The sequence below is a fragment of the Acipenser ruthenus genome, chromosome 9 (assembly GCF_902713425.1).
Source record: "Acipenser ruthenus chromosome 9, fAciRut3.2 maternal haplotype, whole genome shotgun sequence".
NCBI lineage: Eukaryota > Metazoa > Chordata > Actinopteri > Acipenseriformes > Acipenseridae > Acipenser > Acipenser ruthenus.
The window spans coordinates 42,220,954-42,238,489 of record NC_081197.1 but is presented as its reverse complement, the minus strand read 5'-3'; the positions used below and the strand labels follow the sequence as shown (position 1 = coordinate 42,238,489).

The 17,536-nt window shown below is 37.5% G+C and overlaps 1 protein-coding gene across 2 annotated transcripts in view; it reads left to right on the top strand.

The window, feature by feature from the left end:
- The first annotated feature begins 10,876 nt into the window (after nucleotides 1-10,876).
- Nucleotides 10,877-17,536, top strand: part of LOC117406183 (tumor necrosis factor receptor superfamily member EDAR-like) — a 40,961-nt gene continuing 34,301 nt past the window's right edge. For both annotated transcript variants that reach the window (XM_034010090.3, XM_059030021.1), the window contains exon 1: nucleotides 10,877-11,172. In XM_034010090.3, coding sequence (XP_033865981.2) covers nucleotides 11,164-11,172 — 9 coding nt within the window. In that variant the 5' untranslated portion in view covers nucleotides 10,877-11,163. The remainder of the gene's footprint in view (nucleotides 11,173-17,536) is intronic.

The window sequence follows — 17,536 nt, the reverse complement described above, 5'->3', positions numbered from 1 at the left end:
GTATTCTGTTACTGAGTGGGTATCCGCTATTTACAGTTCACAAACAAATCATGTGACACTACCAGCAATGGTAGCGCATGGAGGACATATTTTCAGGCATACAAAAAAGGCTAAAATAAAACACTTTTCAAAAACTAGAAAATAAAAAGGTTGACCACACAGCGATCAAGCTTCCTGACCCTTCCTCTCTAGACTTGGGTGGGATTAAAATCCCCTAAACTAATCCAATCGCTTATGTGTACTTTTCTTTAACATGTCTAATAATTCTGAAATTCTCAGTTATAAATGTTGGATTTCGTATGAATAATTTTGACCACAGCCTCCAGCTGTTCACCATCTATGCAGGTCGTTCAGCAGTAATGGGTTACAGGTTGTGTTGTCATTTCCATATGTGTTGAACATGGAACTGCTCTGATGTGGTTCTGTCCACAGACCTGCATTAGATTCCATGGGCGATGCTCAGCACAAACCATTGACCCAGACCACCAAATACTTCCTTTACCCAGCAGGGGTCAGTCTCATACTCTCAACCATGTTTTCCACTTGACCTTTTCCACCAGCATGCTATAATATTGAGCCCTAACCACAAGAATTCAGCATGAATTAAAGTGTATGCAGAGTATGCATCATTATGGGTTCTAGAGTGGCTCACATGGTAAACCGCTTGGCGTGCAGGGTGAGTCATTATTATTATTATTTGTTTATTTAGCAGACACCTTTATCCAAGGCGACTTACAGAGACAAGGGTATGTGAACTATGCATCAGCTGCAGAGTCACTTACAACTACGTCTCACCCGAAAGACAGAGCACAAGGAGGTTAAGTGACTTGCTCAGGGTCACACAATGAGTCAGTGGTTGAGGTGAGATTTGAACCGGGGACCTCCTGGTTACAAGCCCTTTTCTTTAACCACTGGGCCACACAGCCTCCCTAGTCATGCTGTCAGGGAAGTGCAAGTGCGTGTCCTAGCAATGCAAAGTCAACACACACTGCTGAGGATTCTGTAAGGAGCGTTGCGCTACAGTGGCTGCCAACTGGTCAAGTGCCTTGCCTGGTCAGCTCAAGTGGCTGGGCTTTTGTTGTGGGGTGTTTCTGCAGTGAGGCAATATAATTGGACATTCTGAATTTGGGAAAAAAAAACTAAGAATGTGGAAAAGTAGACAAGTAGAAAATCTGGGGATAATTTTTAGGCTTGGTTTGTTAAATGGGTCACATAAAAATACACTTACTATTCACCTCGAGATATGTTTTTAATTGTACTGCTATCACTGTAAAGTATATCTACTATTAAAAATGTAGAGGCCTAAACAAGACAATTCTGGCCCAATCAACGGGTAAGATTAGGTTTGGGTTGGAGATAGGCTGCAGCTAAGGTTAGGGTTGGGCTTAGGGTTAGGGTTAGGATAGGCTTGGAGGGTTAGGGTTAGGGCTGGAGTTATTAATCAGTCTCCGAGGCAGATCTGACTTCAATGCAGTTTTTCTTCTGGTGCAGATTTTTAAAAAGTGCACACCAATGACATTACACTTGACACTTGTTTAAAAAATGCATCTTCCTCCGAGGAAGATCTCCCACTATAATAAATATGATTCTATTTATGATGAAAACACTCTTCTTACACAGTAATGTGAACTTATTTGTAAACCCAAAGCTTGGGTTTGAATCCTACACATCTCACTAAAAAGAAAAACATTCTGAAAAGAAAACAATGAGGTTGGAAATCCTTGCCTTATTTTCTTGTTTTTTTTTGCCAATATGCAACAAAACTCACAGACATGGGCTTGTCAGATACGTCTTAAATCTATTTAACCCTTTTGCCCACGTTTTCACATGTGTCACGTAAATGAGCTAGTGGTGCTGTATTGAAAATCACAAACCATGTACCTGAGGCTAGACACAGTTGTCACTGAATTATTTACTAAGGATTGCCAAAATGAGGCACATTTTTTTCAGCAAGAGGGAAATATATTTGGAAATTGTACATTTATACAAACAACCTAGTGAATGTGAAGCAATGTTAGTTTGAAATCAATTGATATTCTACAAGTCAATGATCCAAATAAATATTTCTTCATGTCTTGTTATATCTGACCATAAACACTTCACATGTTCAAAGTCTTAAGAAGGAACTAGCTACTTTTTTTTTAACAATCTCTGGTTACAATGGGTATTATAAGACAAGCAGAATATCTCTCCTATTCCTTTCATTGGGATACCAAATGCTCACACGAAAGCAATAACACACAACAGCGTGTTCAAATATGGTCCAATATCCTCACTTGATAGCCAATGAGATTGCTTATTCTATTCTTGCCATTTTATAACCTGCAATAAAATACACATTTCAGTTTGGGTATACAAATGTCACTGAGCTGAATGACTGAGTGATTCAGTTAGCCTTTTTTAAAATTGAAACCCAGGACCCTAAAAAGGGTGTATTGAATGTACTTTGTCTCCCTCACTAATTTAAAAATCAATTCGGAAGACTGTTATCTCCTCACAAATTCTATGTGCCTTGTAGTTATCAATTAATGATATGCAAGATAAGAACATAAGAACATAAGAATGTTTACAAACGAGAGGAGGCCATTCGACCCATCTTGCTCGTTTGGTTGTTAGTAGCTTATTGATCCCAGAATCTCATCAAACAGCTTCTTGAAGGATCCCAGGGTGTCAGCTTCAACAACATTACTGGGGAGTTGGTTCCAGACCCTCACAATTCTCTGTGTAAAAAAGTGCCTCCTATTTTCTGTTCTGAATGCCCCTTTATCTAATCTCCATTTGTGACCCCTGGTCCTTGTTTCTTTTTTCAGGTCAAAAAAGTCCCTTGGGTCGACATTGTCTATACCTTTTAGGATTTTGAATGTTTGAATCAGATCGCCGCGTAGTCTTCTTTGTTCAAGACTGAACAGATTCAATTCTTTTAGCCTGTCTGCATACGACATGCCTTTTAAACCCGGGATAATTCTGGTTGCTCTTCTTTGCACTCTTTCTAGAGCAACAATATCCTTTTTGTAACGAGGTGACCAGAACTGAACACAATATTCTAGGTGAGGTCTTACTAATGCATTATAAAGTTTTAACATTACTTCCCTTGATTTAAATTCAACACTTCTCACAATATATCCGAGCATCTCGTTGGCCTTTTTTATAGCTTCCCCACATTATCTAGATGAAGACATTTCTGAGTCAACATAAACTCCTAGGTCTTTTTCATAGTTCCCTTCTTCAATTTCAGTATCTCCCATATATTTATAATGCACATTTTTATTTCCTGCATGCAATACTTTATACAACTACATTTGTAGTTCTGACTAACTACACCTCTAACAGTATCCAGGATGTAAGGAAACTAACTCAATGAGGACTATTGTATGTCAATGACTCGAAAACTTGAATGCTAAGTTGCTACAAAATCTTTCTGTAATCGTTTACGACATGTAAAAGCTTGAAGTAATATCCCCATGTACCACAAAGAGAACAAAAGAATAAAATTGCTTATATTAAAAAACTACACTCCACCTTTGTCTGAGTAAAAAAACTCAATGTGCACTTACTGGAAAACATATAACAATTTAAATAACATTTTTAAAAGCTTTAGAGCTAATTATAATGTGATTTTAAGAGTCCTGACTATTCAAGTAAATTATGTCAAATTGTACTACTGAAGAACAAAATGCAGACACCTCCAATACACTATGGCGAATATTTTTCAAAGCATTTCATTCTTAGTTATCTGTTAATTTTATAAAACAGTAACCAAATAGCTCAGTAATATAATGTAAGGTTCTTGAGTTTTCTAACCTTTCTCCTTTAAAACATAGGAGTTATTAAAGAACTGAGTAAATGTTTTGAAAATAACATATTCATCTAATAATTAGGACACTCCCTTATGAAAATAATTCAATAGTATTACTATAGGAATCCTATAGTAAAATTCCTATAGTAAATTGGGACATACTATAGAAAAAGAATATATAAACCATATAGGAATGTTGTAGTATTCTTATAGGATTCTTATAGTATAGTTGAGAGTGTTCAAAATTGGGGGCCGCTGTGGGCAACACTTTCATTTAATTTCAAATATAATAATGGCACGCAGAAGTCACTATGCAAAGGTACTCAGTTTGTTCCACAGCAAATCTGTCAAATCTTTCTTCTTTGGAGAAATATACCTCAGCGTCTCAGTGCTGCCAGGTATCAACCAGATTCTGAATTTGGAAAATTGTTAACTAGACTCACTGACAGGAGACTGACAAGAGAAAACAATAGAGATGGACTTTTAGCCCTAGGCAAATCGATATATATCTGTTCAATTTTCCTTAGAAGAACTAAAAGGATTGAGAATAAGAATGCTGAGTCTTTTGATACAACATTGTATATTACACTAATAACTATACAAGAGCAGAAAAAATATACAATTCTAGTGTGCAATTAATTAGTGGAGAATTTTGTGAAATAGATTTGCTTTTGCTGTGCAAAACAAATTGTTTGTGTGATCATGATTGTGAATGCCAGCTAATTCCTGTTGTTATAGTAAAGCCCTACAGAGTACTCTCTGACACTAACAGGAGGCTAGGATTGACATCAAAACGATTCAAAGGTTGAAAGAACAGGTAGAACATCAGTATACTTCTTGTCTGAAATAAAAATGAAATGTGTACATGCAGATGGTTGTTTACAGTCACTTCCAAATTCATATGAACAGGATTCATTTGTGTCATTGGTGTGTGTAATTTTGGGTGCGGGGGGTGGGGGTGGGGGTGGGGGTGGTGTAATGCTCTTCAATTATGTTTTGTTTCGTTATTTTACTCCTAGTTCCCCTTCCCTTGATTTTATTTATGTTATTATTTGTAAATTAAACTTGTCTTGAGTTAATTATTACACCTGCTTCAGCCTTCATCATTGAACTCTGAAAATGTTACAATATATTTTCAATAATAGCATTATATTGATTTTAATACAACACATCTTTAATTTAGCACTACTAAAAGTTATGAACATAACTCTCCACTAAAGGCAATTATAGACTACGACTGTAAGTTTCTATAGAAATGTTACTATGAAAGTAAAACATAATTACCAAAGGTACCAATAGTACTATAAGATTACTATAGAAGTGCTACAGGCTACTCTAAAGTACTATAGGATTCTTAAGTGTTATTATAAACAACTATAGAATTCTATAGTAAACTTTATACAATACTACAAAACTCAAAACTACTACATATACTATAGGGCACAATAGAAATCCTACAGGATCTTAAAGGTATACTATAGATTTTTTTTGTAAGGGCTGAGCCAGTGACATAGTTAGGGGGTGGTTTTAGGGGTTTGAACACCCCTCGAAATTAATATTCATCTACGTGGGACAATAAAAGACCTCGATCCATCACCAGCACCCCCCCCCCTTCATATTCTCATATTCATTTATATCTGAAAATGATTTACAGATATCTCTAAATATTTCAAGATATCTTAAAATGCAATATCTCTAAATGATAATTTGGCTTGCCATAGTATGGGAATAAAAATCAAGTAAAATTTTTACCCCTAAAGTGCAAATTAAAAAGAAATCATTTTGAGTAGCCTACAGTCAGATAGATACTGTACTTCTCTATTGCTTATGTAGGTTAGCCGACTCTTTGGTTTCTATGGCAACTGCCTCTGAAGATGGAATCCTGCTGCTTATTCATCTCAAAAGAGGCACAGTTAAGGCTCACGGTACTACATTTAGAAACATGTATGTAAAAAAATACGTATGTACTCTCATATACCAGTAGCCTGCAATGCAAAATCTGAACACTTTCTTAATCCCAAAAAACAGAGCAGTTGTTAGTGTCTGAACTTGGAAGTAACAACTTGGATGAACAGCTTCAATCCTGCTATGATCAGTTCCATATGGGTTTTTATTTTTTTGGTGTTTTTTTTTTTTTTAACATGCAGATCATTCAATAGCCTTGATCTGTAAATAGTAACACAAGGCTGAATGTCTGGTTATAGTGAGTTTTACAGACACTGTCAACCACCCATGAAGTCTGCATTCAAGATACCTCCGCAAAACCACAAAAGGCATTTGTCAAAATGCATGACTAACCATGGGATTACATTTTAATTATGCTGCAACTATCCTTGTACAGTTTTGTTTTTTAAATATATAATTCTAGTATATAACACATTGGGGCAGTTATTAATCCTAACACTGCTTAATCCACCCGTTTTCTTGTGTGGTTATTAGGTTACATTTAAAATGTGATATTAGGATAATGGCAAGACAATTTTGTGTTCAGGTAAAATTGGTTTATTGACTGCCAATTTAACCTGGACTCATGTAAAAAAAAAACAAAAAAAAAACCACTTGGCTCAAACAGCAGTTCAGTTTTAAAATGATTCAATATACATTTTGTTTTGTCTAACTTAGTGGCTTTCTATTTTCTATTTTGGAAATCCCCAATACAAATATCACCATACCACTGCAACCCACTTACCTTATCAGGAGAACTAAAGATCAATGACCGTCCTCCATTCCTGTCGAACCCAGAGTAACTGAAGCTAATAAACCCTGGAGACAAGACCCTGACTAGAAAGCATCCACCTGGACTCCCCTGGCACCTGGACAGTAAGGGTCGGAATGTAATACGGACTCTCAATGATAATAAAGACTCACAATCTCTAATTGATTTCCCTCTCAAGCCACTCAGGAGCCCAAAGGCCAATGCAGAGCTCAATGTGGACCAGCGAGCTCTTGCTCACCCAGCATATGAGGCAGCAGTGCTTTCACTAGGTGAGCCGCGGGGGACCTGGGTGTGTACTCTATGCTGATATTATAGCAGGATGAAATTCTTAATAATTGTTTATGTTAACCCCTTCTCATTATAAACTCTAACATCAGGAACTTTTTACAGTTATTTGACAGCAAAAAGGCAGTGATCGTACAGCAAACCTGCCAGTGACAGTAATTGCAGGTTTAGAATATTTCAGTCCTTATTATTATAGGATTCTTCCTGGGGATGTAGTGTAGAATTTATCAAGTGGGAAGGGGAAGACATTTTTCATTACATCCCCTATTAAATGTGAAGACTACTTTATAAAACCTTTAGAAATGAAAATCCCCAAATCAAGATACCTTCAAAAAGACACATCATAAAAACACTTTGGCACTTGTTAAATGGGCTTCTTTTGAATGAACATGAGACAGAACCTCTTCCCTATGAGCAATGATCACAGACAGAATGTGGGAGCTCCCTTTACCACTGTCAGTACTGTACCTGCCTGCTCTGTGAATATACTGATACTGCTGAAGATTTCAAGTGGCACAGTGGGCTAATTCACAAGCTCTTTTTTTTACTTTCAGCACTGGAGGACTATGTTAGAACCTGGCTCAGACCACAAACGAAGCCCCCAGTGGATTTAAATCAGTTTGCAGTCTCTGCTTGAGAGAGGCACATGACTGTAGTGTGGTGAGGTGTTGTGGGTACACTGTTTATCTTTGTGGGACCTCTAGTTCGTTGGACATAAAGACTTAATAACTAATAAAAATCTGCTACAAAGTTCGCTGATCGTGGCCGGGAGTTCCCAGGGGCCAGCGCACAATTGGCCGAGCACCACCCGGGTGGGGAGGGTTCAGGTCGGCAGGGTAATCCTCGGTTCACTGTGCACCAGCGACTCCTGTGGCCGATAGGGCGCCTGTGGGTCTGCTGTAGAAGCCACTCAGATCTGGTATCTCCTCAGGCACTATGGGTCTGGTGGCTTCACAGTAGACCTGCATTGCGAAAAAAGACGGCTTGTCAGGACACGTTTCAGAGGACACGTGTGTCTGCCGCCGTTTCCCGAGTCGGCGCAGGGGTTGCAGTGGTGAACCTGGATAAAATAATAATTGGGCATTCCAAATTGGGGAGAAAACAGGTGTAAAAATCATTGGCGACAACTTTTAAAAATAAATAAAATAAATAAATAAATAAATAAATAAATAAATACAAAAATCTGCTACAAAGTACAGATGCCATTAGATACTATTACCACATCACACAATCAGCCTTAATAATTAGAATCATACAATGCACATGTAATAGAATGGGGGAAATGGTATTAAGTATCCATTTAACCAACTAATAATAGAGCACAGCAGCAGTTTAAATAACTCGGAAGAAGTACAGCTAATTCTAGGACATGGCATCAGCAGAAATAACTCAGAAGCACAGATGAAGGATGAAACACTCCCATCAACAGCGCCGGTTTAACCCCAGGCATGTTCCGGACAGGAAGCTATTTATATTAATCAATCAATTTTTATTTTATATAGCACCTTTCATAGTGGACCACCATCACAAAGAGGTTTTTTTTTTTTTTTTTTAATAAATGTAGTCGTTGCCAATTATTTGTATTATTTTCTCCCAATTTAGAATGGCCAATTATTTTTTTAAGCTCAGCTCACCGCTACCACCCCTGCGCTGACTCGGGAGGGCGAAGACGAACACACGCTGTCCTCCGAAGCATGTGCCGTCAGCCGACCGCTTTTTTTCACACTGCGGACTCACCATGTAACCACCCAAGAGCTACAGCATCGGAGGACAACGCAGCTCTCGGGCAGCTTACAGGCAAGCCCGCAGGCGCCCGGCCTGACTACAGGGGTCGCTGGTGCGCAGTGAGCCGAAAACCTTACAATGCCTAACCCTCCCGCCCCACGGGCGACGCTCGGCCAATTGGTCGCCGCCCCCTGGGAGCTCCCGTCCAGGGTCGGCTGTGAAATAACCTGGACTCGAACTCGTGACGTCCAGACTATAGAGCGCATCCTGCACTCCACGTGGAGCTCCTTTACTGGATGCGCCACTCAGGAGCCCCTACAAAGAGCTTTACAAGATGCAGTAACAATAAGAAAATCCATAATACTATACAGAGGAATGCATAATACATGCTATACAAAAAAAAAAAAAGCATAATACATGATAGTAGCATAATATATTAAATAGTAGCAGCAACACAGCAGATATCAGGCTTAAAGAGCACAGAAAGCAAGAGAGAACAGGTGGGTCCTGAGAGTTAAAGCGAGCGACAGCTGGGAGAGAGTTCCAAAGAGCTGGAGCCATGAAGCTAAACAAGCGTTCTCCAAGTGTGGTGCTTGGGGATAACAAGCAGGCCAGAGTCGGAGGACCTCAGCTTGCGGGTAGGGACATAAGAACATAAGAACATAAGAACATAAGAACATAAGAAAGTTTACAAACGAGAGGAGGCCATTCGACCCATCTTGCTCGTTTGGTTGTTAGTAGCTTATTGATCCCAGAATCTCATCAAGCAGCTTCTTGAAGGATCCCAGGGTGTCAGCTTCAACAACATTACAGGGGAGTTGGTTCCAGACCCTCACAATTCTCTGTGTAAAAAAGTGCCTCCTACTTTCTGTTCTGAATGCCCCTTTATCTAATCTCCATTTGTGACCCCTGGTCCTTGTTTCTTTTTTCAGGTCGAAAAAGTGCCCTGGGTCAACATTGTCAATACCTTTTAGAATTTTGAATGCTTGAATCAGATCACCGCATAGTCTTCTTTGTTCAAGACTGAATAGATTCAATTCTTTTAGCCTGTCTGCATACGACATGCTCTTCTTTGCACTCTTTCTTGAGCAGCAATATCCTCTTTGTAAGGAGGTGACCAGAACTGAACACAATATTCTAGATGAGGTCTTACTAATGCATTGTAAGGTTTTAACATAGCCGGTCAGCAGGTTGAGGAGGTACTCAGGACCTGAGTGATGAAGGGCATTGTAGGTGAGCAGGAGAGTTTTGAAAATAATCCTGAACTTTTCAGGTAGCCAGTGCAGCTGGGCAAGACGGCGGGTCACGTTTTTTTTTTTTGTTTTTTTTTTTTACATCTGGTAAGGATCCTGGCAGCGGGATTCTAAACTACCTGCAGTAGGTTTATGCTGCGTGCCGGGAGACCACCATATAGAGAGTTGCAGTAGTCGAGTCGAGAGGAGACATATGCATGACAAAGTATATCCGCATGCAGGAGGGATGTATATAAGGATGGAAACTGTCTAACTGTATTGAATCCTGTCATCTGTCACGGAAATACTTGAGAAAGGAACTAATAAATGAACTGCTAAATGTATTTTTATAGCCCTCAGGTCATTTTCATACATAGTTAAAGGTCATCAGTTTTAATTTTCTATGTTCGTTTTTCGTTTATTTTTTCACATAGATATTTCAAACTTCACATATGAAAAACCTATATTGGTTTCTAATAGATACAATAAATATGTGTCAGACATTCTTCTTTATGAACTAATGTGAAAGTGGACCCATATGTTCAAAGTATTTAATCCAGTCTTTAATGTCGGATGATTCTCATGATTTTATATTTCGTCCTAAACAGTGTTCATGTTCAGCTTAAAGGCATAATAACCCTATCATTTTGTAAAAATGTAATTGTGAATAGGCATCACTATTTTTATATGGCTAACGTATTTGTGGACATAACACGTTTGGCTTGGATCATTAAAGTTATTTGCATTTAACTAAAATAGCACAGTTATCATTTGGCAGCTGTTGTGTTAATTCAAGCACGTTTTGTTTACAGCTTGTTGTAAATTGATCTTACTTCTCATCCACAAATGCCTTTGCTGAAGATTAAAAACAACATAGTCTTGGATACATTTTTACTGGTGTCAGGAAGAGACCAGAATTTTAGAATGCATGTATTGCAAAATAATGATTAAAACAATATGGAAACATGAAAAAAAAGTTTAATTAAATTTAAACTGGGGGGGCGGCTACGATACTTTAAGATAAAAAGCATCAATCCCAATTTAACATTAATAGCCAACAGATGTCGCCCTAGAGTCACAGCAACGTTCGTTTATTCCTGTTTGTTCCTGTAAACTGTACCTGAATCAGGTTGGCAGATTGTGTGGAGGAAAGCTTCATTTTAGGAGGAGCCTTAACTTCAAAGAAGTAATGAACAAGACAGACACTGCAATCTAGAGATTCTGCGAGTGTGTGTATGTGTGGAACGGAACTCTGCAGCTAAAGAAATATCTCCAACCAGAGAATGCATTACCCATTTTTTAATTAATTCACCAACTTTAAAATCAAGGAAGAAAATACATCAACTACTTGAGACTGGCTACTGGTTCTGAACATTTGGAAATATTAAGCATAATCATATTCTTAACTCATGGTGCAGGTAAGTCATTTTTAACATTCAAGTTGATTGATTGAAATGCAATAATTGCTGTAAACATTTTTTTCTGAATTATAAACTTGTCAAAAAATCCAACTTTAGGCTCTTAATGATTGTTTGTAAACACAGTAAACTCTCGCAGAAGAACCTACTCCTTGTTTCAGAATGGAACAGTGCCTTCAGAAACACAGCACTAGGTGATTTCCCCCTTGTAAACTGAACAGCGGGGTGGCTGGTAAAAACTAGCCAGGATTGGTCAAATTTAACATTTCATTGTCAAGGGGCACATTACTGTTACATTATTTACAGTAACTAGGTAGGCAATATTATATATTGTACTAGTTAAGTGAACACTAATTCTACCGCTACGATTTAAGATTTTTTAAACATTTCAGACACTGCAGCAATGTGCTCTAACGAGCAAACCTATAGAAAAGTCTATACTTTCTAAGACAGCGAGCAACATGCACGTTCTTGCAGTCCCTCTGTTGTAGGCGGCGGTACTAATCTCTGTGCTGCTGCCGTAGTGTGTGGAAAGTATTTTGTTTCCCACTGTTCCAAACACACGGTAATTTGAGAAAGCTATCCCTTCGCCGCACACTTCTCTTGTCATCGTGCATAATGGAGTTTATTTTGATATTTTGGGCCCTATTCACAAAGCTTTAAGTAACGCATAAAGTATTTCTTTGCATAGACTAAAGTTTAACATACTCGAAACTGTTCTAGACTGTTATTAAAGGAGCCAACGACAGTCAGTAACAGTTCGAAGTACATCAAACTACAGTATATAGCATAAGTATGAATGACAATGGCTTGTTAGTATCTCAATGCTGCGAAATTGCGAATGGATTTAGACGTTTTTATCTGGTCGTGTGTACATTTTTTAGTTAGACAAGCATTGCCAACTCCATCCTGGTGCAGTGATAATAATAATAATAATAATAATAATAATAATAATAATAATAATAATATGTGATTGTTATTTATGGTCACTCGGGTATCACAGCTAAACCCATTCCCCAGTATAGCCTTTAAAAATATAGAATCGCATTTCACTAGATAAATTTACACGGGATTAAATGCTCTGAAACTATTTTGGGAATGGTAGAGTTGTATTCATTTGCATATACACTCCCTTGCAGCATGTATTGGGACATATGCAGAATGAGCAAGTGTGACACTTGCAGGTTACCCCACTCGACCCCTTGCTTACTAAATATCTTGGTAACTTTGAAAATATACTTCAGACATATGCAAAATAATTTAATTCACAAGCACAGTGGTATCTCAAAATGTTAGTTGTTAAAAAAATCTTGGTATATCACAATGATTGCTCTAAAATAGTGTATTTTGAAAATGGGGTGATTATATATGGTAATCACCAAATCTGAGAAGGGCAAAATGGGAAATAAATGTCCACATGTATTCATCTCTTACTTACAACAACAAAAAATATTAAATGACAATATATGACATCAATATATCAAGAATTGTCAATTCATATGAAAAGTAGTATTGGAGTAGCTGTACCGAAAGCATACCACCTGGAATTATTACAGTTTATTGATAGTATACTGTTTTTAAGTACACTATATATATATATATTTTAATATAAGGGGATATATTGATCTAAGCAAAATGTTCTTGTACACAAACCGTCACACCATCCTAGGGATGTGAGATGGTAACTGAAAACCCATATTCCCTTCATGCAGTCTGGTTCATTCAGTGTTTTTCATTCCCGGTGTTCCTGTCATTCACTGCTAGAAAAGCATAATGCTCCAGATTCATTTTTACTGAAACAATTGCATCAAATTGTACAATATTCACATATTAAAACGGCAAATAAACAATTTCTTCTCGTGAGTCAGACAATAACTATAGTTTCAATTATTATTATTAGCAGAAATCAGTTAATATCATGTCTTTTATAAAAATTTGCTTTGCTGTTTGAAAGGAAAAGCTTAGAACAGTGTATTACTATTAAATCATTGTAAAAGCTTAATGAATGTACGATAAATCACAGAGATGTATGAAAACCATGCTAAACCGTGGTACAGCACAGTAAAAGCATGTTTTTTTTTTAATGTAAAAATCAGCATGTCAGAAATCGTATGAATACTAAGAGAATTCAGATGCTTTAAAAATGCAATCATGGGGGGCTCCCGAGTGGCACATCTGATAAAGGCACTCCGCGTGGAATGCAGGATGCGCCCTATAGCCTGGACATCGCCGGTTCGAGTCAAGGCTATTCCATTGCCGACCATTGACGGGAGTTCCCAGGGGGTGGCGCACAATTGGCCGAGCGCCGCTCAGGGGGGAGAGGGTTTAGGACGGCCAGGGTGTCCTCGGCTCACCGTGCACCAGCAACCCCTGTAGTCAGGCCGGGCGCCTGCGGCCTTGCCTGTAAGCTGCCCAGAGCTGCGTTGTCCTCCAACGCTGTAGCTCTGAGGTGACTGCATGGTGAGTTTGCAGTGTGAAAAGAAGCGGTTGGCTGACGACACACGCTTCGGTGGACAGCGTGTGTTCGTCTTCGCCGCTCCCAAGTCAGCGCAGGGGTGGTAGCGGTGAGCTGAGCCTAAGTAATAATTGGAAATTCTAAATTGGGAGAAAATAATAAAAAAGAATTGGTGACTACTAAATTAAAAAAAAATAAAAAAAAATAAATGCAATCGTATGCAACTTTACTATCTTAGTGAGGTGCAAAAGACAGATTGTATGTACCATCACATTAGCTGTTTATCCGTGATCATAGATCACAGGGTTGCATTTTATTGATACTGTAGTTGCATTTTTTTTTTTTTTTGATGAAGACCTTCCACAGTTTTCTATATAATTGGTTTGTTCTGTTAATTCCTGAAAAAAAAAAATGTTTTCAGAACTTTTGAAAAATGTTAGCACGCAAAGAATTAAAAATTATTTTGAAAATATAATATGAGGTTTATAGTCCATTTTGTTTTATTTTATGTAATAAAATAATATAATATAATTAAATCTCCCAATTTCCTTTTGTTCAAAATCTCCCTGGTGTATAAATACGGAACGCGTTAAGTAAGTGAGACGCTCAGAGCAGCTCAGTGAAAGAAGCCTCTTCACGGCATGCTCAGTTCCATTCCTCCTGGACACTTATCACTCTTCCTTAAAAGCGCTTTACTTGCTCTTATCTGCCCCCGATTGGACTGCATTTAATCCTGTACTTTAGAGTACTGTAATCTGTCAAGTGTTATTTAATCTGTAGTATTTTGCATTTAATTATATCCTGATGTAACTATCACTGACACTGTTATGTGCTCCGTTATTGAATCGTATTTTGTCAGAACCAAAGTCATTGTATTTATCCTGCTCTTAATTGTATTATTACTTGTACTGTGATTCTTGAAATGTATTTTTGTTTATCGCCCTGGATAAGGGCGTCTGCTAAGAAATAAAAAAAATAATAAATAAAAAAAATAAAATATAATTAGTTGGTGCATGTTTAACAGATTATTCTGCTTAATCAGAATCAAGACCCTTTTGGTTTTCCGGTTTGTTTGTTATTTCCAAGCATACAAGTTTACTCCCTCCTTTGTGATACTCTGCTAAAGCTACCCAGAAACCTAACATTTTCACTGTGTTTTCTTTTTCGTCATTACTGAAGCATTTAACATCGATTTAAGCAAAGACAAATGGTGATGTCTAATGTAAATGTTTAACATTATTAATGAGCACAAAATGCTGAGGCAGTGTGTAGTTTTTTGGTTGCCAGCAGCCAAACTGAAATATATATTATATGTATTGTATATTATTTAATCGCAATGACAGGACAAATCATTTTAATTGTGTGATCTCGTCATAAAATTTTGAAGCAGGCATTTGTTTTGTTTTTTTATTAATATGAAATAATTGCTTCAAATAGCATGAAATTCATAATCATGACAGTAAAAAGGTTTTATAAATGGTTATAAGTATGAGCTTATGTCTACATCCTTTGCCCTTCACACAGTATAACTCAGTTCATGGATGATAATCTAATTTTTGTGCATTCATCTACCACCATCCAACAAAAATAGTTAGTTTGATGTTGTTTTCTTACTTGAAATAACAAAACCACAAAAACAGTATATCTTCCAGATGAGAAAGTTCAACCCATATTGGGACATGTTCTTTGACAAACACCCAAGCTTTATTGTAGTCAGTTTTTACCAGCATATGAATACTAACACACTCCATGTTAGACCTAAAGCAGGCTAATAAAAGCCTTCACAAACTGCATGTACACTACTTTATGGGATGTAGGCAATGGAAACTAATTATTGTGACTTGCATGCAGTGAGATGCCCTGTGTTTCCATGCTACACCCAGCACTTACAAACTGTCCAAACTAGCTTTTGTTTGCTTTGGTCTTTCTAAGTCCCTATTCACTTTGAAGAGGCAATCTCATTCACAGTTAACAGCAGACATGCATATGAAATAAACATCACGTGGTGGGGTCCTCAGCTCTTTAGCGTTCTGTTTTAATTCTATGTGTTTTACTCACACCTTACTAAAGTACAGAATTTGGCATTCTGTTCTTCTACCCCTTTGTGTGTCAGGATATTATTGCAGGGTCTCGCAGCAGCCAAAGTGAGAACAGACTTAGACGTTAATTGAGATTGTTACACACTGGTGGAGTGCACCTGCAACGGGATATTATTCCTTTAGCATTTATATACAGGATAGAAGACGATAAATGTTGAATCTGTAAATATGATTGCTGTTATGTATGAGAAACTGTGGATTATTTTCTTACCGATTCAACACTTTCAATTGATTATGCCAGTTAAAACATTTCTTCCCAAATGATACTTGTTTGATAGCGAGATTCAATTGATTTTTAATTTGGTAATTGGATTTGGTTTTTGCTCCTTTTGTTACGCTTAGTTGAAGCAGTTAAAATGTTTGTCTCTCACATTGCGGAAATGCTGTTGTGAGTTCCTCGGAGTTTGAGTTTGATATATAGTAGCAACAACTGTGCTTTAGATGTAGAACATGAAAGCGGCATTAGAAACATAAAAACAAACAAATCTGAATGAGAGTAAAGTTATGGATAGTTTGTCAATCCTAAACAGATGAAGGCCTAAATATCATTGCCAGTGATCGGTTTTTGAGAAATATGTAAGTGGGCTGTAAGCTTGCTGTAACAGTGGTTAAAGCCAGGAAAGAAATGCAAAAGCTGAGTTTGAATCTATTGTCTGTGTAATTGGTGGAGATTTACAAAGTGATGATTAAATTGCTGTTATTCCTGAACCTGCCCAGAACATATGTTTATGTAGAAATTAATTTGGTGGTAGAATATGGGGTACAATTGTAGAAGGGAGATGCATAGTACACAGTCTTTACCCTGGAATGTAACATAAGCATTAAAAATGTGGGTGGAAAAAAATTAATATAGTTCTTGCTGTTAAAATGAGGAATGAAAAACGACATCTCCCAGAATGCCTCAGCTATCCAACAACACAGATTGACTGGCAATCAGTTAAACTAATACACCTGTTCCTAATTTAACAAGCCAGGCAGGTATAAAAGGATAGGTTTCAAAGACAGTAGCTGTCTGTGTAAAGGTAAGGACCTGTGTATAGACCTGAATATGGTGTACATTAACACAAAGTATATTAAATATGTGATTTGTGAATAATATATTTAAAGTCCGTAAACCGAATTGGCGGTCTGACTGAAAGTTAGGGATCCGGTTAAGTTTAGTTAGTGCTCCGAAACAGGAGCTAGGATTTATTTTAGTTTTGTATTGTTTGTTAAAAGAAGCCGTGTTCCCACTGCAAAAGGGTCGCACACCGCGGAACAAAGAAACATACATGTCTGTCCTGTTTAAACCCATCCTTTGTTGATGAGAGTGCTTTATCTACCAAAGACAGCGTTAGGAACCCAGAACTGTGTTCAAAGTTATTCTGTAAATAAAGAAGCTTTGTCACAATTTGTAATTCTGAACACGTTTTTTTTTTACATTCTGTTAATGTATAATTGTATTACTTTTAGAAAACAGTATGAAATGCTGAAGTGAAATCGCAAGCCCTATTCTAAGTGTTATGTTTGAAATGTGTAATACTAATTGGTAATGTGTAATACTAATTGGTAATGTATAATAATACTAAAACGTTATTCGCTTTTCTGTTGAATTGTTCTGACTGTGGTTTTGTTGAGGAATCAACAGTTTACTGTTGATTCATTTACTAATCAACAGTTGTCTCTGGATTCGTACAAACTGGACAATTGGTGCAACCTTGCACCAGCGTGGGAAAAGACTCCCTGGGATCATTACAGATACCTGGCAGGAGCCAGGGAATGATAGCAGCCACTGATTGGTCAGGGTTAACTTACAATGTTACAATGTTGT